General features: G+C 44.3%; 1 protein-coding gene across 1 annotated transcript; it reads right to left on the reverse strand.

Annotated features, from left to right (window-relative positions):
• Positions 1–19272: 19272 nt before the first annotated feature.
• Positions 19273–22374, reverse strand: LOC109743155 (nucleolar protein 56). Its single transcript, XM_020302231.3, has 8 exons — positions 22072–22374; positions 21745–21959; positions 21195–21352; positions 20678–20865; positions 20340–20592; positions 20066–20214; positions 19835–19981; positions 19273–19742 (listed from the first exon to the last, which is right to left on the reverse strand). The coding sequence occupies exons 1-8, from the start codon at positions 22274–22276 to the stop codon at positions 19444–19446; spliced, it is 1614 nt and encodes a 537-aa protein (XP_020157820.1). The 5' UTR covers positions 22277–22374; the 3' UTR covers positions 19273–19443.
• Between the last annotated feature and the right edge of the window lie 1149 nt (positions 22375–23523).

Here is a 23523-nt window from a genome sequence, read left to right on the forward strand (position 1 = left end):
GGGTAAGCTTTGGTTACTGTTATTTAGTAGGCAGGGTTATGGTTGCTGTTTGAGCTATGTTTATGTATGCTTGAAAACTAGGGTTAGAATCCTTGCTGGATTTGGGAATTAATTTGTGATCTATGTCTGGTTCTGTGAGCTAAGGTGATTTTGTTGTTGTGTTCATGCAGGAGACCCCTGACACCACCGTGGAGCCTCTTTTCTGTGGCCAGCTGGAGCTTTCTGAACCCACCTGCATGATGCACCACATGAGGCCAATTAAGTGTGTGGCATTTGAAGGAACCTTAACTGAAAGGCGTTTCTATGGTTGTCCAGTGCCGCAGGTATAGTACCTTAATTGAAATCATTTTCTTCTGAACCCAGACATGTATTTACAAGGATGCCAAGTTGCTTTTCTGAACCCACACAATATTATGTTGACAAGTTGCTCTTCTGAACCTGCATTGTATTATTTAGGATGAACTGCAATATGCCTTGTATTAAGGTATTGAGGGATATGGTTACTATCAAAAATGCTTATGTATAGGAAGCATATATTTGTGAATGTACTTGTACAAGCAGGTTGGGTTCCAGTTATAGTTTGAGTTATATTAAACAACATATTCAGTTTACTTAAGCCTCACCTTCAGTTTCTTAGTCTGATATGATTTGTTGTTATGAAATTGAGTGCACTTAGTGATGTATATTTCAATTTCCAAATGCAGAGTGAAGGTGTTAACTGTGGTGTTACTGAGTGGGTTGACAAGCCCTGGCATCCAATTCTTCAGAATTGCTTGTCCAGGCTGTGGGACATGTACCATGAACAGAATTGTGGCAGGGTAGTTGATAAGCAGAAGTATGAGAAGCATTTGGCCAAGCTTAAGACTGAAAATGACAGGTTGTGCATTGAGTACACAAAGCTTGTCCAAGATGTATCCAAGATGTTTGATTGGCAGGATTGTAGGGTAGACCACATGGATTACCAGAAGGCAGTTGAGGAGGAAGAATTTGAGAAGAAGAAGAAAGAGGTAGAAGAGAGTGTTGGAGGTTCAGATGGAGAAGCTCAAACTTGCCAAGGAACAAAGGTGCATTTTACGGAGTCAAGCTGACATTATCAAGAATACCAGGAAGGCAAAAAAGGAGGTCGAACAGGAGAGAGATTTGCTTAAGATAGAGAAGGCCAAGCTTGAGCATGTGGTGAATGAGCTGCTGAAGGATGGGCATGCAAGCAAGGAGAAACTTGAGAAAATCAAGGCCATCCTTGATTCATGAAGTGTGTTCTGGAGATGGTGAAGTACATCCAAGACCTTTATAAGTATGTGGCCTAACAATCTGATGTGAAGATATGGGGTGTACATTTTGGGGAATGTGAAGCTAATCTAGTCTATGCCTATGCCAATGTTAAGAACTGTAGTTTATGCTGCTAGAACCTTTAATGCTAAGTTATGAACTAAGTTGTAATGAATGTTCTCCTGTATTTGAACCTCTTATGCTATGTTATGGAGTCAGTGATAAGCACTGTTGGACTATGCTATGTGTTTTTTTATGTTTAAAAGGTAGTTATGTTTATTAGTGTTTTGTACCTGGGCTTTGTGGCCCAGTTATATTTACAAACCTAGGCCTACTCCACCCACCCTCCACTGCTCATAAATAGCCTACTCCACCCACCCTCCTCCCTCCAGAACACAGCCGCCACACCCCACCTCTTGAAACCCTGGATGGATCCAAAGCTTGGGGAGGTGACAGATGAGGAAGAGGAGGCAGTGCATGCAGTGGATGTGAGGAGGCAAAGGGCTCGCCCGGCGGTGCCCATGCCATCAGCTTGGGAGCTAGATTGGGAGCTGGAGTTCAAGAGGAGGCTCGCAGAGAAGATCTTGGAGAAGTGCAACTCAGATGAGTTCACAGTTCTTGTCCCTGGCGGCAGGCGCAAGAGCTCAGGGAGGATCATCGGGTGGGCTAGGGCACAGGCAGTAATCGCTCCTCACCCTTCTACCAGAGCAAAGTGGCGCCGTTTCTTCGATCGTTACGATTGCGAGTTGTTAGTAGTTATTTTTATTATGAATAAGAGTATGAGCTATGTATCCCTTCCACTTTCTGTACAACTCTTTGTATGAAAGAATGTTTGCATGGTGGAATCTATGAATGTTTGATTATTTGAAAGAATGTTTGATTCTTTGAAAGAATGTTTCTATCAATCCGTGCATCAGTTGCAAAGCTCATAAGTTTCAAGAAGTGCAACCCAGAAGTCACAAACACTCAGGTTTCATAATGCAAACACTCGGGTTTCATAATGCAAACACTCAGGTTTCATAATGCAAGCAAATACATAGGTTTCAGGAACCAAATACTCAGGTTTCAGGAACCAAATACTCAGGTTTCAGGAAGCAAATACATAGGTTTTAGGAAGCAAACACTCAAGTTTTAGCTAACAAATACATAGGTTTCAGCAAGCAAACACTTAGGTTTCAACACTCATACAGTGCAAACAAGACAATTTTCCAGCACTCAATAGTTACCACTAGCAGTGAAATATGCCTTCCACTTTCCAGTTGGCTTCCTAACCCTCTTGGACCCAATCTCCATCTCAGAGTGAGCAGCTTGCCTTGGAGCATTGAAACCTGTGTACCCCCCTCCTCTGCTGGCTGTTGATGCTCTGGTGTTCTTTGCTGGAGAGGCAATGGATGACCTTGTGTTCTTGGCTGGTGAAGATGTGCTAGGAGCCCTTGTCTTCTTGGTTGCTTTGGTCTTCTTGGCAGGTGCTGATGTGGCAGGTGCTGGAGTAGCAGAAGCAGCTGCCTTGTTCCTCTTTGCTGGTCCTGGAGTAGCTGTGGCTGTTGCAGGCCTCTTCCTAGCTATGGCTGGTGCTGATGGTGCTGATGGTGGTGGTGGTGCAACCACACCTGTAGTAGCCATGGTAGATGAAGAGTAGTCTGACCTATTCTCCTGCACATTTAACAAAGCAAATTAGAATTAAACCACCTAGCCTATGAAACAGAAATTTCTTTATCAATAAGCATACCTGGTGATTATTCTTTCTCATTTGCAGTTTGGATTTCAGTGGAACACCACATGTGGTATATCTGTGACCTTGCTTATTGCAATTGCTACAAGTCACTGTCCCAATTTTTTATGTATCCTTCTTGGCAGGCACCTCAAAATGTCCTTTCCTCCTAGCTGTCTGCTTTTTACCCTTCTTTTCTTTGAATACTGGAGGAGATATGTCATCCCCCATGGTGTGTGGCCAACAATCAGGGCCTGGAACAGGGTATATAATATGCTTGTAGGTTTCACAGTAGAGGGGCTTCTTGAAGAACTCATGGACAAAATCTTCAGGGTGTAGCTTCACCTTCTGCATTGCTGCTATAGCATGACTACATGGAACAGCTGTCATATCCCACCTCCTGCAGTCACAAGTGTAGTTGTTTAGGTTTACACAGTAGGTCTTTTCTGAACTACTTGTAACTTGCCAAATGCCTGGTCCAGCCATATATGCATCACAATATTTTGCCCACTTCTTGGCCTCCTCCAATATCTCAGAGTAAGTGGGTGTGATATCCCACCTACATGCCTCTGTCTTCTCCCTAATCTTCTGAAACTTGATCATGAGTTTTGTCCTCATTCCTTCAAGCATTGTCCTTATGGGCTTGTTCCTAACATCCAGAATCATCCTATTGAAAACTTCACTAAGATTGTTTACAACAAGGTCTGTCTTGCATATAGTATCCATTCTATGCCTGTCCCAAGTATGGACTGGTATGTTGGACAACCACTTCCATGCCTCCTCACTCTCTTTCTTCAATGCTTCCATGCCCAGATCATGCCCATGCTTAGTGAAAGAATATGCAGCCTGGTCTAGATGTTTTTTCAATTCATCCCCTCTAAACCCAGCTGATTGAAAGTTGGCATTTATGTGTCTTAAACAAAATCTTTGAGGGGAATCAGGAAATACATCCTCTATTGCATTGAGCAGACCCTGTTCATTGATTTTGTATTAATAACTAGTGAAGTAGAGAAAGCATTACATAGTGCAAGGAAAAGCAATTAAATCATGAAGAGTAGTTGTACCTTTTGCCTGTTTGACATAATTGTGTAGGGCCCAAACTTGTTGCCACTACCAATTATTGTCCTTAACTGTGTAAGAAACCAAGTCCAACTATCTGTCTCCTCCTTGTCAACAACACCAAATGCAATAGGGAAGATGTTGTTGTTGCCATCCCTCCCTGTTGCTGCCAGGATTTGCTGCCCAGTGCTTAGTTTGATGAAGCATCCATCAAGACCTGCATTTTAAGCCATTAGTGCTTAGTAAACATGTAATGCAATCCCTATTTAAGCACTATACAGACTAGATTTACCTATGAAAGGCCTGCAACCATTTAGGAACCCCTCCTTACAAGCAAACAGACAGTAAAACATGTAATGAAACCATGGGGTAGGTGCTGGGTGGAGTTCAAATTCCTTTGTTGTCACAACACACCTACTACCAGGGTTTGTGTCCAAAACACACTGCAGATAGTCTCTTAACCTGTAGTATTGTGTCTTGTGATCCCCTTGCACAACATCAACTGCTTTCCTCCTTGCCCTGTAGGCCAAACTTTTTGGAACATGTACTCCAAATTTCTTTTTTGTATAACTCAGTATAGTCTCAACACCTGCACCAGGATTGGATCTTACAGTATCCTCAACAGCCTTTGCAACCCACTTCATGGTAACCTTTGTGTTCTCTCCACTTGCTCCACAGGTGTGATCAAGATTCATCTTCTTGATGCTAAAGGTTGACTCATGGGTAATCTTAGAAGCAGTAATATAAAACTCACAACCATGCTTTCTATCTGAGCACCAGGCTATGATCCTACTTGGATCATTCCTATGGTACTCAAAGTTCCTAAGTGTCCTAACATGGTAGTTTCTCAATGCTTCTCTGAACTCTACCACATTCAGAAAGCACAAAATGAATCCTAAACTGTTCATGTGCATCAGGCCTAGAGGAATCATACCATATTCTTGTTGGAAATATGCCCTAGAGGCAATAATAAAATGGTTATTATTGTATTTCCTTGTTCATAATAATTGTCTATTGTTCATGCTATAATTGTATTAACTGGAAACCGTAATACATGTGTGAATACATAGACCACAACATGTCCCTAGTAAGCCTCTAGTTGACTAGCTCGTTGATCAATAGATGGTTATGGTTTCCTGACCATGGACATTGGATGTCATTGATAACGGGATCACATCATTAGGAGAATGATGTGATGGACAAGACCCGATCTTAAGCATAGCACAAGATCGTGTAGTTCGTTTGCTAAGAGCTTTTCTAATGTCGAGTATCGTTTCCTTAGACCATGAGATTGTGCAACTCCCGGATACCGTAGGAATGCTTTGGGTGTACCAAACGTCACAACGTAACTGGGTGGCTATAAAGGTGCATTACAGGTATCTCCGAAAGTGTCTGTTGGGTTGGCACGAATCGAGACTGGGATTTGTCACTCCGTATGACGGAGAGGTATCTCTGGGCCCACTCGGTAATGCATCATCATAATGAGCTCAATGTGACTAAGTAGTTAGTCACGGGATCATGCATTACGGTACGAGTAAAGTGACTTGCCGGTAACAAGATTGAACAAGGTATTGGGATACCGACGATCGAATCTCGGGCAAGTAACGTACCGATTGACAAAGGGAATTGAATACGGGATTGATTGAATCCTCGACATCGTGGTTCATCCGATGAGATCATCGTGGAACATGTGGGAGCCAACATGGGTATCCAGATCCCTCTGTTGGTTATTGACCGGAGAGTCGCCTCGGTCATGTCTGCATGTCTCCCAAACCCGTAGGGTCTACACACTTAAGGTTCGGTGACGCTAGAGTTGTAGAGATATTAGTATGCGGTTAACCGAAAGTTGTTCGGAGTCCCAGATGAGATCCCGTACGTCACGAGGAGTTCCGGAATGGTTCGGAGGTAAAGATTTATATATGGGAAGTCCTATTTTGGCCACCGGAAAATGTTCGGGATTTTTCGGTATTGTACCGGGAAGGTTCTAGAAGGTTCTGAAGTGGGGCCCACCTGTATGGGGGGACCCACATGAACGTGGGTAGTGGGGGAAAGGCCCCACACCCCTGGTCAAGGCGCACCAAGATCCCACCTTAGAAGGAATAAGATCATATCCCGAAGGGATAAGATCAAGATCCCTAAAAAAGGGGATAACAATCGGTGGGGAAGGGAAATGATGGGATTTCTTTCCCCCACATTTGCCAACGCCCCAATGGACTTGGAGGGAAAGAAACCAGCCCCCTCCACCCCTATATATAGTGGGGAGGCGCATGGGAGCAGCACCCCAAGCCCTGGCGCCTCCCTCCCTCCCGTGACACCTCTTCCTCCCCGCTTGCGCTTGGCGAAGCCCTGCCGGGATCCCTCTACTTCCACCACCACGCCGTCGTGCTGCTGGATCTCCATCAACTTCTCTCCCCCCTTGCTGGATCAAGAAGGAGGAGACGTCCCCGCTCCGTACGTGTGTTGAACGCGGAGGTGCCGTCCGTTCGGCGCTAGGATCATCGGTGATTTGGATCACGACGAGTACGACTCCATCAACCCCGTTCTCTTGAACGCTTCCGCGCGCGATCTACAAGGGTATGTAGAAGCACTCCCCTCTCTCTCGTTGCTAGATGACTCCATAGATTGATCTTGGTGACACGCAGGAAAATTTTGAATTTCTGCTACGTTCCCCAACAGTGGCATCATGAGCCAGGTTTATGCGTAGATTCTATGCACGAGTAGAACACAAAGTAGTTGTGGGCGACGATTTGTTCAATTTGCTTACCATTACTAGTCTTATCTTGATTCGGCGGCATTGTGGGATGAAGCGGCCCGGACCGACCTTACACGTACTCTTACGTGAGACAGGTTCCACCGACTGACATGCACTTGATGCATAAGGTGGCTAGCGGGTGTCTGTCTCTCCCACTTTAGTCGGATCGGATTCGATGAAAAGGGTCCTTATGAAGGGTAAATAGCAATTGGCATATCACCGTTGTGGCTTTTGCGTAGGTAAGAAACGTTCTTGCTAGAAACCCATAGCAGCCACGTAAAACATGCAACAACAATTAGAGGACGTCTAACTTGTTTTTGCAGGGTATGCTATGTGATGTGATATGGCCAAAAGGATGTGATGAATGATATATGTGATGTATGAGATTGATCATGTTCTTGTAATAGGAATCACGACTTGCATGTCGATGAGTATGACAACCGGCAGGAGCCATAGGAGTTGTCTTAATTTATTGTATGACCTGCGTGTCAATGAAAAACGCCATGTGATTACTTTACTTTATTGCTAACCGTTAGCCATAGTAGTAGAAGTAATAGTTGGCGAGACAACTTCATGAAGACACGATGATGGAGATCATGGTGTCATGCCGGTGACGAAGGTGATCATGCCGCGCCTCGAAGATGGAGATCAAAAGGCGCAAGATGATATTGGCCATATCATGTCACTTTATGATTTGCATGTGATGTTTGTCATGTTTACATCTTATTTGCTTAGAACAACGGTAGCATAAATAAGATGATCCCTCACTAAAATTTCAAGAGATGTGTTCCCCCTAACTGTGCACCGTTGCGAAGGTTCGTTGTTTCGAAGCACCACGTGATGATCGGGTGTGATAGATTCTAACGTTCGCATACAACGGGTGTTGACGAGCCTAGCATGTACAGACATGGCCTCGGAACACAAGCAAAACACTTAGGTTGACTTGACGAGCCTAGCATGTACAGACATGGCCTCGGAACACAAGAGACCGAAAGGTCGAACATGAGTCGTATAGTAGATACGATCAACATGGAGATGTTCACCGATGATGACTAGTCCGTCTCACGTGATGATCGGACACGGCCTAGTCGATTCGGATCATGTGTCACTTAGATGACTAGAGGGATGTCTATCTAAGTGGGAGTTCATTAAATAATCAGATGAACTTAATTATCATGAACATAGTCAAAAGGTCTTTGCAAATAATGTCGTAGCTTACACTTTAGTTCTACTAAGATATGTTCCTAGAGAAAATTTAGTTGAAAGTTGATAGTAGCAATTATGCGGACTGGGTCCGTAAACGGAGGATTGTCCTCATTGCTGCACACAAGGCTTATGTCCTTAATGCACCGCTCGGTGTGCTGAACCTCGAGCGTCGTCTGTAGATGTTACGAAACATCTGACATACACGTTTTGATGACTACGTGATAGTTCAGTGTGTGATGCTAACGGTTTAAAATTGTGGCACCAAAGACGGTTTTGAAACGTCGCAGAACATATGAGATGTTCCAAAGACTGAAATTGGGATTTCAGACTAATGCCCACGTCAAGAGGTATGAGACCTCTGACAAGTTTCTTAAGCCTGCAAACTAAGGGAGAAAAGCTCAATCGTTGAGCATGTGCTCAGATTGTCTGAGTACTACAATCACTTGAATCGAGTGGGAGTTAATCTTCCAGATGAGATAGTGATGGTTCTCCATAGTCACTGCCACCAAGCTATTAGAGCTTCATGATGAACTATAACATATCAAGGATAGACATGATGATCCTTGAGCAACTCGCGATGTTTGACACCGCGAAAGTAGAAATCAAGAAGGAGCATCAATTGTTGATGGTTAGTAAAACCACTAGTTTCTAGAAGGGCAACGGGAAGACAGGATACTTCATGAAACGGCAAATCAGTTGCTGCTCTAGTGAAGAAACCCAAGGTTGAACCCAAACCCGAGACTAAGTGCTTCTGAAATGAGGGGAACGGTCACTGAAGCAGAACTACCCTAGATACTTCGTAGATGAGAAGGCTGGCAAGGTCGACAGAAGTATATTGGATATACATTATATTAATGTGTACTTTACTAGTACTCCTAGTAGCACCAGGGTATTAGATACGGGTTCGGTTGCTAAGTGTTAGTAACTCGAAATAAAAGCTGCGGAATAAACGGAGACTAGCTAAAGGTGAGATGACAATATGTGTTGGAAGTGTTTCCAAGGTTGATGTGATCAAGCATCGCATGCTCCCTCTACCATCGAGATTGGGGTTAAACCTGAATAATAATTATTTGGTGTTTGCGTTGAGCATAGACATGATTGGATTATGTTTATCGCAATACGGTTATTCATTAAAGGAGAATAATGGTTACTCTGTCTATTTGAATAATACCTTCAATGGTCTTGCACCTAAAATGAATGGTTTATTGAATCTCGATCGTAGTGATACACATGTTCATGCCAAAAGATATAAGATAGTAATGATAGTACCACATACTTGTGGCACTGCTATTTGAGTCATATTGGGATAAAACGCATGAAGAAGCTCCATGTTGATGGATCTTTGGACTCACTCGTTTTTGAAAAGATTGAGACATGCGAACCATGTCTATTGGTATATATGCATGAAGAAACTCCATACAGATGGATCATTTGGACTCACTTGATTTTGAATCACTTGAGACATGCAAATCATACCACATGGGCAAGATGACTGAAAGGCCTCGTTTTCAGTAAGATGGAACAAGAAAGCAACTTGTTGGAAGTAATACATTTTGATGTGTGCAGTCCAATGAGTGCTGAGGCATGCAGTGGATATCGTTATGTTCTTACTTCACAGATGATTTGGGTAGATGCTGAGTGTATTTACTTGATGAAACACAAGTCTGAATTATTGAAAGGTTCAAGTAATTTCAGAGTGAAGTTGAAGATCGTCGTGACAAGAGGATAAAATGTCTGTGATATGATCATAGAGATGAATATCTGAGTTACGAGTTTGGCACACAATTAAGAAATTGTGGAAATTGTTTCACGACTAATACCGCCTGGAACACCATAGTATGATGGTGTGTCCGAACATCATAACTGCACCCTATTGGATATGGTGCATACCATGATGTCTCTTATCGAATTACCCTATCGTTTATGGGTTAGGCATTAGAGACAACCGCATTCACTTTAAGTAGGGCACCACGCAATTCCGTTGAGACGACACCATATGAACTATGGTTTAGAGAAACCTAAGCTGTCGTTTCTTAAAAGTTTGGGGCTGCGACGCTTAAGTGAAAAAGTTTCAGGCTGATAAGCTCGAACCCAAAGCGGATAAATGCATCTTCATAGAATACCCAAAACAGTTGGGTATACCTCCTATTTCAGATCTGGAAGCAAAAGTGATTGTTTCTAGAAACGGGTCCTTTCTCAAGGAAAAGTTTCTCTCAAAAGAATTGAGTGGGAGGATGGTGGAGACTTGATGAGGTCATTGAACCGTCACTTCAACTAATGTGTAGCAGGGCACAGGAAGTTGTTCCTGTGGCACCTACACCAATTGAAGTGGAAGCTTATGATAGTGATCATGAAACTTAAGATGAAGTCACTGCCAAACCTCATAGGACGACAAGGATGCGTACTACTTCAGAGTGGTACGTAATCCTGTCTTGGAAGTCATGTTGTTGGACAACGATGAACCTATGAGCTGTGGAGAAGCGATGGTGGGCCCGGATTCCGATGAATGGCTCGAGGCCATAAAATCCGAGAGAGGATCCATGTATGAAACAAAGTGTAGACTTTGAAGAACTACTTGATGGTCGTAAGGCTGTTGGGTGCAGATGGATTTTAAAAGGAAGACGGACAATGATGGTAAATGTCACCATTAAGAAAGCTCGACTTGTCGTTAAGATGTTTTCCGACAAGTTCAAGGAGTTGACTACGACGAGGCTTTCTCACTCGTAGCGATGCTAAGAGTCTGTTGGAATTATATTAGCAGTTACTGCATTATTTATGAAATCTTGCAGATAGGATGTCAAAACATTGTTTCCTCGACGATTTTCTTGAGGAAAGGTTGTATGTGATACAACCAGAAGGTTTTGTTAATCCTGAAACATGCTAACAAGTATGCAAAGCTCCAGCAATCCTTCTAAGGACTGGAGTAAGCATCTCGGATTTGGAATGTACGCTTTGATGAGATGATCAAAGATTTTGGGTTTATACAAAGTTTAGGAGAAACTTGTATTTCCAAAGAAGTGAGTGGGAGCACTATAGAATTTTTGATGAGTATATGTTGTTAACATATTGTTGATCAGAAATGATGTAGAATTTTTGGAAAGCATACAGGGTTATTTGAAAAGTGTTTTCGATGGAAAACCTGGATTAAGCTACTTGAACATTGAGCGTCAAGATCTATAAGGATAGATCAAAAACGCTTAATAGTACTTTCAAATGAATACATACCGTGACAAGATTTTGAAGGAGTTCAAAATAGATCAGCAAAGAAGGAGTTCTTGGCTGTGTTACAAGGTGTGAGTATTGAGTAAGACTCAAGACCTGACCACGGCAGAAGAGAGAGCAAGGACGAAGGTCGTCCCCTATGCTTTAGACGTAGGCTCTACAGTATGCTATGCAGTGTACCGCACCTGAAGTGTACCTTGCCATGAGTCAGTCAAGGGGTACAAGAGTGATCCAGGAATGGATCACATGACAGCGGTCGAACTTATCCTTAGTATCTAGTGGACTAAGGAATTTTCTCGATTACGGAGGTGGTAAAAGAGTTCGTCGTAAGGGGTTACGTCGATGCAAACTTTGACACTAATCCGGATGACTCTGAGTAGTAAACCGGATTCGTATAGTAGAGTAGTTATTTGGAATAGTTCCAAGTGGCGCGTGGTAGCTACATCTACAAGATGACATAGAGATTTGTAAAGCACACACGGATCTGAATGTTGCAGACCCGTTGACTAAAACCTCTCTCGTAAGCATAACATGATCAAACCCTAGAACTCATTGAGTGTTAATCACATGGTGATGTGGACTAGATTATTGACTCTAGTAAACTCTTGGGTATTAGTCACATGGCGATGTGAACTTTGAGTGTTAATCACATGGTGATTTGAACTAGATTATTAACTCTAGTGCAAGTGGGAGACTGTTGGAAATATGCCCTAGAGGCAATAATAAAATTATTATTGTATTTCCTTGTTCATAATAATTGTCTATTGTTCATGCTATAATTGTATTAACTGGAAACCGTAATACATGTGTGAATACATAGACCACAACATGTCCCTAGTAAGCCTCTAGTTGACTAGCTCGTTGATCAATAGATGGTTATGGTTTCCTGACCATGGACATTGGATGTCATTGATAACGGGATCACATCATTAGGAGAATGATGTGATGGACAAGACCCGATCTTAAGCATAGCACAAGATCGTGTAGTTCGTTTGCTAAGAGCTTTTCTAATGTCAAGTATCATTTCCTTAGACCATGAGATTGTGCAACTCCCGGATACCGTAGGAATGCTTTGGGTGTACTAAACGTCACAACATAACTGGGTGGCTATAAAGGTGCATTACAGGTATCTCCGAAAGTGTCTATTGGGTTGGCACGAATCGAGACTGGGATTTGTCACTCCGTATGACGGAGAGGTATCTCTGGGCCCACTCGGTAATGCATCATCATAATGAGCTCAATGTGACTAAGTAGTTAGTCACGGGATCATGCATTATGGTACGAGTAAAGTGACTTGCCGGTAACGAGATTGAACAAGGTTTTGGGATACCGACGATCGAATCTCGGGCAAGTAACGTACCGATTGACAAAGGGAATTGAATACAGGATTGATTGAATCCTCGACATCGTGGTTCATCCGATGAGATCATCGTGGAACATGTGGGAGCCAACATGGGTATCTAGATCCCGCTGTTGGTTATTGACCGGAGAGTCGTCTCGATCATGTCTGCATGTCTCCCGAACCCGTAGGGTCTACACACTTAAGGTTCGGTGACGCTAGAGTTGTAGAGATATTAGTATGCGGTTAACCGAAAGTTGTTCGGAGTCTCGGATGAGATCCCGGACATCACGAGGAGTTCCGGAATGGTCCGGAGGTAAAGATTTATATATGGGAAGTCCTATTTTGGCCACCGGAAAATGTTCGGGATTTTTCGGTATTGTACCGGGAAGGTTCTAGAAGGTTCCGAAGTGGGGCCCACCTGCATGGGGGGACCCACATGAACGTGGGTAGTGGGGGAAAGGCCCCACACCCCTGGTCAAGGCGCACCAAGATCCCACCTTAGAAGGAATAAGATCATATCCCGAAGGGATAAGATCAAGATCCCTAAAAAAGGGGATAACAATCGGTGGGGAAGGGAAATGATGGGATTTCTTTCCCCCACCTTTGCAACGCCCCAATGGACTTGGAGGGCAAGAAACCAGCCCCCTCCACCCCTATATATAGTGGGGAGGCGCATGGGAGCAGCACCCCAAGTCCTGGCGCCTCCCTCCCTCCCGTGACACCTCTTCCTCCCCGCTTGCGCTTGGCGAAGCCCTGCCGGGATCCCGCTACTTCCACCACCACGCCGTCGTGCTGCTGGATCTCCATCAACTTCTCCTTCCCCCTTGCTGGATCAAGAAGGAGGAGACGTCCCCGCTCCGTACGTGTGTTGAACGCGGAGGTGCCGTCCGTTCGGCGCTAGGATCATCGGTGATTTGGATCACGACGAGTACGACTCCATCAACCCCGTTCTCTTGAACGCTTCCGCGCGCGATCTACAAGGGTATGTAGATGCACTCCCCTCTCTCTCGTTGCTAGATGACTCCATAGATTGATCTTGGTGATACGTAGAAAATTTTAAATTTCTGCTACGTTCCCCAACAATTCTCTCCTTCTTCTTCTTCAGTTTTCTCTTCCTGGCACAAGGCAACCTAGGTGCATCATCTTCTTCATCAGAAATGCCTTCATCACCTGGAAAGCATAACTCATCAGCTTCTGGCATGAAATCTTCAAACTTTCTGTGATCTGGCTCACTGTGTGATCTGCTTGTTGGGCCTTGTTTCCTCACAGGTATCTTCTGTGCCACAGTTTTCACATGATCTGAAGCTTCTTCTTCTTCATCTTCAGAACCATTTGGCTCCTGCCAAAACTCTGAGGGTTCAGAAGCTGCCCCAAAATAATGCTCAACATCTTCCTCTTCCCTGTAGTGCTGACTTGTTCCTTCACCACCTTCATCTTCTCCCCTAGCCCAAGACTTGTATGAAATTTTCTTCCCTCTGTAATCACCCCTGAAAAACTCAAAATCTGAAGAGGATTTGTCCAACTCATCTTCATCTTGATCTTCTGCTTCAATGCCTTCAATTTCCACTCCCTCTTTTCCCTTGTTGGAATTACAGCTCTGCTGTGTGTTAAAATATGGATCAACAGGCACAAGTGGAGGCTGTGAAGAATTTGAGATAGGGAAAAGGACACCTTCTTGGGAAACACTATAAACAATGGGATCACCAACTTGACTCGTTGGAATCTGCTCTTCAAGCAAGGTGTGGTCCATGTTTGCATCTGCTGGATTTGGGTCACTAGCCTCTCTCACTGTTATGTTCAATATTTTCTTCTCAGCAAACAAATCTAGCATCTCCTCCACCTTCTCATCACTGTCCAAAACCTCAATCCCCTCCAGCCCCTTACCCTCATCCTTAACATATGACAGATAGGCATCCAACCCATAGCCCTCAAGTTCAATAAGTGCTAACAATAACAGGTAATTCATTTCTGATAAGGAAAACTTCCTTTCCATGTTGTCTCTACCCTGAAAATGCAGCCTCAATTCCCATACTTCATCATCCAAACTATGCAAAAAAAGAAACAACACATTCAGATTTCTTCAGACTTTCAAGTTAAAAAGTATGCAACAGTTTCACTTGCACAACATATCATCCAAACCTAAACCCTAATTCATATATTGCTTACAATGTATACATAATAATATACCAAAGAAACTAATTCATTAACAATCTAAGAAACAAATCATAACCCTAGTTCATAAATAAAATAAGAAAAATAATTCAAACAATTCATAACTTACTCCACGCCACCAAGTGAGGAGGCCCACTGGTGCCCGCCTTCTGGATCCGCGTGGATGCATTTGGCCACTGCCCTGGCTGCGCGGAACGCCGGCAACATCTGGACCTCCTGCATCGGTGGCCCAGACGAGCGCTGGGTCAGGAAACTTGCGCTGCCTAGCCACTTGTTGACCTCGGAGTGAGCACCGCCCTCGCCACTGGCTGTCACCCCAGGCTCGCCGTCGTCCTTCTTCTTCGCCGCCGCCATCGTCGGGAGAGACAGAGAGCACGGGGGAAAGGAGGAGCGAGAGAGAGATGCTGCTGACAGAGAGAGAAAGGCAGTGAGCGAGCGGGTGCGGTCCGACCGCACCGGCTCGGTCCGAGTAACGGTCGTTAACGGCCTCGCCGTCACGCACGGCTGACGTGGCCTGACAGGCGGGCCCGGACCGTCAGAAAACGGTTCAAAACGCTAGCAACGGGCGATTTGGGTTTTTTGAGACAGCCGACGAGAAAAGTGGTAGGTATCAGTCACAAACAAAAAAGTGGTGGTTTTTTGGAACCCTAGCACGAAAAGTGGTAGTTTTATGCTATTTACTCCCTTACTTATTATGGTGGGGTTTGCGTTCGCGCTACGCTGGCGAGTCTCGGCCGTTTGATTGGATTTGTGCAGGAGCCCGATTCTCTGAGCGCTCGTGTGCTATCCTGACTGTCATCTCTTGGACGCCACGTTGGGATCGGCACCATCGCAAGTGTGGCGTTCTATTCAGAAGAGACATCTTGCCTTTGGTTTAATCAAATGAATTGGATGGTGAAAGAACCGTCTAAAGTATGAGTTTTTGTATGGCGACTCGCACATACCGCTCTTCCTACAGGTTCAGTTCGCCATGAGAAACGATGCCGGCGACGTCCCCCGAGCCAGAGCTGGAGGCACACAAGAAGGTAAGAATGAACCAAGCTGAAAGCGGCACTGAGTGTTAGAGTTGTGTCGAATATTGTGTATAAGGTAGGTTACAGTTGGATTTGTAGTTGTATTGTGTTTACAGGGTATGGAGTCGTGTCCTAGTAGGGCACTTGTATCCTAGGCCTCTCTTATATAGCGGGGGGAAACATACGATGTAACCTATACTAACATAATAGCACATGAACGCAAAGGGAAGCCGACGCAGTGGCGGAGCCAGGAAAATCATATGAGGGTGCCCGAGTGTTCTAATGTCTTGCTGGGAGGGCCGGCCTATCAAAATACGTCATTTTATACATCAATTAAGCACTACTAAGATGGATATTAGCCTTAAGTCAAGAATGTTAGGGGGGCCAGGGCCCCTGCTGGTCCCCCTGCCTCCGCCACTGAGCCGACGGCATGTGCCGGCGTCCAGGGCGACCGGGTGCAGTATTGTAGCGGTATCATGGGAGGAGCGCCCATAGTCAGGCCCCGGGGATGTAGCCATATCGGTGAACCTCGTTAACAAAACCCGGTGTCATGTCTCGTGTGATTGCTTGGTCCTCGGATGATCATCTAGGTGCCTCGGATTTATTCTAACACCGAGGAAGAACCTTAGAGGTCTGGGTGAAGGTGTGTCGATGCTGGAGAAGAACAAAGTCGACCCTAGACCTAGAAGGACGGGCGAGGAGAAAGTGGACAAACAATTGCGATGGCAGCGGGGCCAGGGCCCTTAGGGTTCCAGGGGGAGGCATGTCGACGTCAGAGGAGAAGAAAGACCCCTAGACTTAGAAGGATGGCCAAGGAGGCAGTGGACCAACAATCGTGATAGCAATAGGGCGGGGCCCTTAGGGTTCTAGAAGGAGGTGTGTCGACGTCGGAGAAGAAGAAAGGCCCTTGGACCTAGAAGGATGGCCGAGGGGGCAGTAGATTGACATCTGCAAGGGCGGCAGAGTCACCCTGGGCAGACGACCGGATGGGTCCTTGCATCATTGTTGACTCATCGAGCAAACCACCGGCGTTGGAGGCGAGTCCAGGACAGGAGTGAACGGTGACCGTTCTTACAATGTTGAGATCATCTCTAACTACTCACAAAAGAACTCATGAGCATTTATTGGGGCTTCCCATTAACACCCTATTTTTGAAAATTAACAACTTTATTAATTGGAAATGACGGTTACATCGTCTATAAAAAAGGTACAATATCGCCCATAGGTTCCTCAACCACTCATTTGTCGCGGAAACTCTCGCTAACCTAGCTTGTTCATGCGCAACCATGTTCGCTTTCCTATTACAGTGTTCACAACTAGTGAGAGGAAATCACAAGCCAAAAGATAATAGTCATCGAAAACTGTCGTCAGCGCTCCGGCAAATTGTCCTCCATTCTTCATTATGTCGATGACTTCCATATTATGAGAGTTTATTACCAGGCGATTGCATCCCACCTTTTATGCCAGAGATAAGCCAAAGCTTATGTTGTGAAAACATCCACACACCAATCAATCTTCCAATTTTCACAGACGATGAAATTTCCTTTATCATCTCTAAAGACAAACTCCCGTTGTGCCCCTGTGTTGGTCATGATCAAAAGATGCATGAACATTCAGCTTAACAAAACCCATAGAAGGTTTATTCCACCCCCCTCCCCTCGTTTACTGGTTGCATTAAAATTATTCGTTATATCCCGGACCCCATGGATGTGTGGTATGCATCTTTGAACTTTCCCTCATGGACCAGCTTACATCTGTCCCACCATAGATACCACGCGGTTATAGCAATCATTTCATGTACATTCTGGAATCCCAAATTAGATAAGTCCTGGTCTGGCATAAGGAGTAAGAATTCAAGTACAGCCTCACCCGCACGATCAATAGCACAATATTTTTTAATCACATCATTCATCCCCAACTTATCCCAAGCATCCTTCGCATTTTGACAAAGAAACAGAACGTGATTTGTATCTTTTGGCCCATTCAAACATGATGGGCAGATTGGCGAAACTTCCATGTGTCTATTTGCAAGCGTAACACGGCACGGGAGAGTTCCATGCAACGTATGCCAAACAAAAATCTTGACCTTTGCTGGACATTAAAGTTTCCAAATCTTACACCAGATAGGGTTAACATTGGTTCTACCCATACCATTTATATATTGTAAGTTTCTCCCATGTTGATGATCCCATTCTGCCAGGTAAGCATACCGAACAATGAACAAACCATTTCTTGTATAGCTCCAAGCAATGAAATCCGACATATTATGCATAGAGAGAGGAATAGATAGAACTCTTTGAGCATCAATTGGCAACAATGTTTGCCTCACCAAATCTTCATCCCAGAAATTCGTCACTGGATCAATAAGATCTGAAACCTTGGACATAAGGTGCCCTCCTCTAGAAGTAATAATTTTCCTATTTGCACAATTTGGGTCCATGCATCTTTCCAAATATCGATATTCCGTCCATTTCAAACTCGCCGGATATAACCATTTTTCAATGAGTTAACTCCAGCCATAATGCTTTCCCATGTAAAAAAAAAGAGAGCCCCCTTTTAAGCTTGCATTCATCAAATCGTCAACAGGAAAATATTTAGCTCTCAAGAGAAAGGCACATAGAGAATCCGGATTATCAAGGAGACACCGCGCTTGTTTAGGATTGAAACAATGAATATCTCGGAATCCCATACCTCCTTAATTTTGTGGAACACACATCTTCCACCAAGCCATCCAATGCATCCTTTTTTGATTGCCCTCGTCTTCACATCAAAATTGCGACATCATGTCAAGGATTCCTTTGCAAAAAAGTTAGGAATTTTGAAGACGGACATGGCATAGGTGGGGATAGATTGTACAATAGATTTAAGCAAAATCTCCTTCCCTCCAACGCATAACAATTTTTCTCTCTAGGAATTGAAAACACTCGCTTTTGTCCATACCCACGTTGGCAGGCAAATTTACGCCTTGCCTTCCACTTTTGTGTTGGGGCTAAAAAAGATGCTAGATTTTTCAATACTCACCATAAGATGGCGGCACAATAGACGTCTAGGACTGATTTCAAAGCCTCATCGGTTTTGTGTCTCCTCTTTGCTGACGATTCTTTGATTTTTATGCCAAGAGCGTAGTCCGCCCCTCCGTTGTTATTGCGGATGGACGCTTTTGCAGATCCCCAATAATCTCAACCCTCCCTGGTTATTGGGGAGCATGTTGAGGGTAGGTCAACTCTCCCACCATATAGGGAAAGATGAGAATTTTTTGAGGAACTCTCAAAATTCAACCACGTGGAACGGTCGTCGAGGACTGTATCTCACATCAGGTAAATTATAACTCTTCCTCTTCTTTTTCTTTCACGTCTATCCTTCCTCTTACTGATACTATGGCCAATAGCATGTATATAAGCAGTGGTTTCAAATTCATTGGTCCCGCTACTAATGTGATCATTGATCATTCAGCTACTGCCAGTGCAGGCAATGCCATACCATTTATAACTAGGAAAGCTTAAGCCATCCCCAATAAACGCCATACTGCAACATCAAATGTAATGCAGATTCGCCGCTTCAGTCCATGCCACGCTACATTACAGACCTCATCAAGGGCTCAAAGAGGCTCAAAGTGTACACACTTAAACAGTCGGTACAAAAATTTCATCCTCAATCGGCTTCAACACTCGCTGCTAGGTACTAAGGTACTAATCTACTACTCGTCATCAGTCTTGGATTTCTTCTTCTTTTTCTTGGATTTCCCCTCGGTGCCAGTCTTAGGATCAACAGACTCGGCGTCGCGGTTCTTCTTTTTCTTCTTCTTAGGGGTCTCGTCATCGCCATTGGCTTGCATCTCCTCATCCTGCGGCTCCTCAAGCTTGTGCTTCTTCTTCTTCTTAGGGGTCTCGTCATCGCCATGGGCAGCATTCTCAACGTCCATCGCGTCACCGTTAGCCTCAGCTTTGGACTTCTTCTTCTTGCTTTTCTTCACAGATGTGTCACCATTCTCTTTGCCTGTGAATGCATTTTTGGATAGACAATTATGTTGGATTGATAAAATAAAGTAAGCAACCGGGAGACTAATGAAAGAACCAATCTATCCTTACCGTCATCATCCTCTGTGTTTGTCAAGCCATCAATAGCAGCTTTCATCACATCAAGGTTCTTGCGGGGTGCAACACCCTTATCGTAGAAATCTAGCCTCTCCTCAACCTGTTCACGCAGCTTCTCACCAAAAATGGAGCTACTCATATCTGGAATTCATAAACCCGTGAGAAAACCAATCAGAAAAGGGGATCAGAATGTGTAACATTAGCAAACAAAGCTCTTCAACTAACCTGAATAGCAGTCAATTCGTGAAGCAATGGAACATTTGTTTGCAAGGTAACGAGCCATCCTTCCCTTATTCTTGGTTGATGCACGACCAATAAAAGATGAGTGGAATATGAGGCCATACTTTGGTGTGTTTCCACGTGTTTTCAGAGCTCTGAGGTACAATTAGGAAATAGGAAATGAATCACAAGGTTTCAGAAGCATAAAGGACTATCTTCGAATACTTGAAGAACAGTAAATAAGGTGCTCGAATACATAAGCAGTCCAAGTATCAAGTACCTAAAGAGTGCCTTTTCAGCACCCAGTATCTGCAGAGTAGAGGCAGGGCATTTTGCAAGATTTGAAAGACTGCCAGCATGAGAGATTAGCCGAGCTCCAACCATTTCACCAATCAATGATGTCAGGTTTGGTGCAATATCATTCATCTTTGTCACCAGATACTCATAGAGATTTTTACGGTACTCAGATAGATTCATGACCCTCTGAGCAAACTGTTGGACATTGATCAAATCAACAGGTGAAAGATCCTGGCCTAAAAATACAAAGGAGATTGAGTAAGCCACAATGTCACCACCCAACTACCGAGAAGCAAAAGTAATTGTGGACATAGTTGTTACCCATAGATGCCTTTGCTGCCTCAACAATTTCTTTTGCCTTGTCTTCATCTCCAATTAGATCCGCTAAAGCTGGAATGTCCTTCTCTGACAAGTCAGATTTGTTTACCACAAACTTGGCAAGCTTAGCATAGAGGTAGTTGTCATTCACAATCTTGACCAGCTCAGGAAAATGCCATCCATACCACTCCCTGCATCATAGATTAACAGCCATTTAATATCTGCACAACTGCCACCATCATCCATGATGGAAGGTAAGTTATATATAGGTGTGTGGAAGGGGAGAGAAGGGCATCTCACATTAGCACATATTTTAGATGACAAGGGAAGTGAATACTACAAATATACATGAACCGAAAGTGTAATGAACAAACATGGATTGAAACACCAATGCCTTGAATATTACAAATACTTATGCTAGATACACATTGAAACGAAATCAAGGTGATTCCAAGTGCTGACACAACATCTAAACTGAAGCATAGAACAAGTTAACTAACAGAAAGGGTGAGGAACCAACCTCACTCTCATAGAGAAGGAATTGACATCCTTATCAAGTGTATCCAACAGAAAGATAGCTTGAATCACCATATTATCCACACGATTCACATTGAACTTCACCTTGGCCCTGCTATAGCTATGTCCCAGACCTAGCTGGGCCTTCTCCAGGTCAGATGGCTGCAACCAAAAAATCAAAGGAATAAATAAATAAATAAACAAACAAGAATGAAATTAACACTGTCGATACATCTATGGTGCACACAAAATAGTTGCAGGCTAATGAACAGCCCTGCTACAACTTTAGTATACCATCAGCTATATACAAATCTGCATAGATGCCATCCGCTCTATACTGACAAGATCAGATTTTTAATTTCCATGATTGTCGTTTAACCAGGACTATTAATTTTACCACTGCTAAGGAAACCTCTGATAAACAACCAGTTTACCGGTGCTAACTGTTAAAACATCCCAGAGCAACAGAGCAAGCAAGATACCATTGACCCTAGTACAGTCTGAACTCCCTATCAAACATACAACAGAAATAGGCGCACTAGTAAATCCATCACCTTGAGTTGCTCAATGAATTGATCAAAATGCAGCCGCACTGCACGAAGCAGTTCCTGGACATAGTCGTTGGACTGGCAAGGGATTCCGGTGGCCTCGGTGATGTGGGACCCGACCTTGGGCTCCATGACGCCGACGGTGAACTTGGCCTTCTTCCCCTCCTTCACCTTGGGCAGGTTGAGCTCCAGGAAGTTCCTAAGCTCGTCAGTCATGATCCCTGAACCAACAAAATCAGCACCCACACACATCATTGGGCCGTCACGGGAGACCAAAAGCAGTGGACTTGACACGAGGGCTCCACCGGGAGAGGCGGCGGGAGGACACGATACCTTCGGAGATGGCGTTGCACTGGTTGAGGGCGTCGACGGCGGAGAGGAAGGGGGTGAACCCGGCGAGCTTGACGGCCTTGCTGAACCGCTTGAGGTCCAGCACGGTGGAGCGGACGGCGTCCACGCTCTGCCCAATCTCGTCGATGCCGTGCGCGTGGAAGAGCGCGTACCCGGAGGCGGACTCGAAGAGCAGGTAGAGCGCCATCTCGCCGCGCGCTTCGCCGGCGGCGGCTGAGGGGTTTGGGGGCGGAGGCGGGGGAGAGGTTAGGGTTTTAGGGAGAGGGGAAGAGGGGAATGCGCTTCGCGGGGGGCTTATTTATGGTGGGTTCTCGTTGATGCCTGGGCCGTTCGATTGGATCGATGGTCCATATCAAAACCATCTTTCTTTAAACTAAACTAATTTCAAAAAGGCGTGAACCACAAACAATGGCGATGATTTGTGCCATGCGTGAAAGATGTGGAAAAAAACTCGTGATTCTATTTTTGCAGGGTTGTGATTATCTCAAAACATAAGGTTTGTGTGCGTTTTGACCTTTTATATTTTCTGGTGTGCATGTCTAAAAAAAAACTCCAATGCGCGTTTTTTACTAGTATGTTTTTACTACATGTCTAAAAGGCCAGTATATTACAAAAAATATTGAAATGTTATAGTAAGATAGACATAATGGAATTATTCCTACATGCCATATTAGTGGTCGAAAAAATAAAACTTGGTTGTGTGTGTAATATGTCTCTTATTTTCAAGCCGGATGGGGTATTCATGGGCCTATTCATTACTCCCTCCGTCTCATAATATTAGTGTCAAAAACGTTTTTATATTTTGAGACAGGGGAGTAATTTTTTGTGAATTTGGAGTCATGTCAGTCGGTGCCAAATAAAGATGGTCACGTGTAAAGAAGTTGTATAGCTTATAATAAAAATAATTACCAAGTGAGCATCAAACATTATATATACATCGTCACTTTACGGGGACTGATAGCCGGCTGCAGACCGCAATCTAATATTGAGGTTTTCGTGATATAGCACTTCCCTAAAATGGGAAAATTAGTCTAAAGTCGATTATTGCTATCTACAGGCATATATGGCATCATGTGGTTGGCTGGTTGGAATTCAAACGGGGAGGGGTGGGTTTTTTTTTTGAACATCAGTACAAACGCAAGCGCTCATACATACGCGCATATACTCACTCCTATGAACGCACACACGCGCATCCTTACGAAGTCACTGTAGGCGCCTCATCGTCGACGGGAACGTCTCCTCCCACTGAAAGCACATCGCCGAAAATCCTGAAATAAATTCAGGAATAATGCGAGCACCTCCCTCTAACCATCCAACCACAGGTTGGTTCGCGGAGGGGGTGAGGGTTGTACCGTAAATCATCGCCCGAAAACACTTGTTCGTGAGTCTAGCAATCTCGGTCTAAAGCAAGAGGTTGTCGTGATGTAGATGCAG

The sequence above is a fragment of the Aegilops tauschii genome, chromosome 2 (assembly GCF_002575655.3).
Source record: "Aegilops tauschii subsp. strangulata cultivar AL8/78 chromosome 2, Aet v6.0, whole genome shotgun sequence".
Classification (NCBI taxonomy): Eukaryota; Viridiplantae; Streptophyta; class Magnoliopsida; order Poales; family Poaceae; genus Aegilops; species Aegilops tauschii.

Coding starts and splice junctions, on each gene's coding strand:
- LOC109743155 (XM_020302231.3), bottom strand. CDS start 22,276: ATGGCGCTCTACCTGCTCTTCGAGTCCGCCTCCGGGTACGCGCTCTTC. Junction 21,960..22,071: donor GTGCAACGCCATCTCCGAAG/GTATCGTGTCCT, acceptor TTGTTGGTTCAG/GGATCATGACTGACGAGCTT. Junction 20,215..20,339: donor GCTGAAAAGGCACTCTTTAG/GTACTTGATACT, acceptor ATTGTACCTCAG/AGCTCTGAAAACACGTGGAA.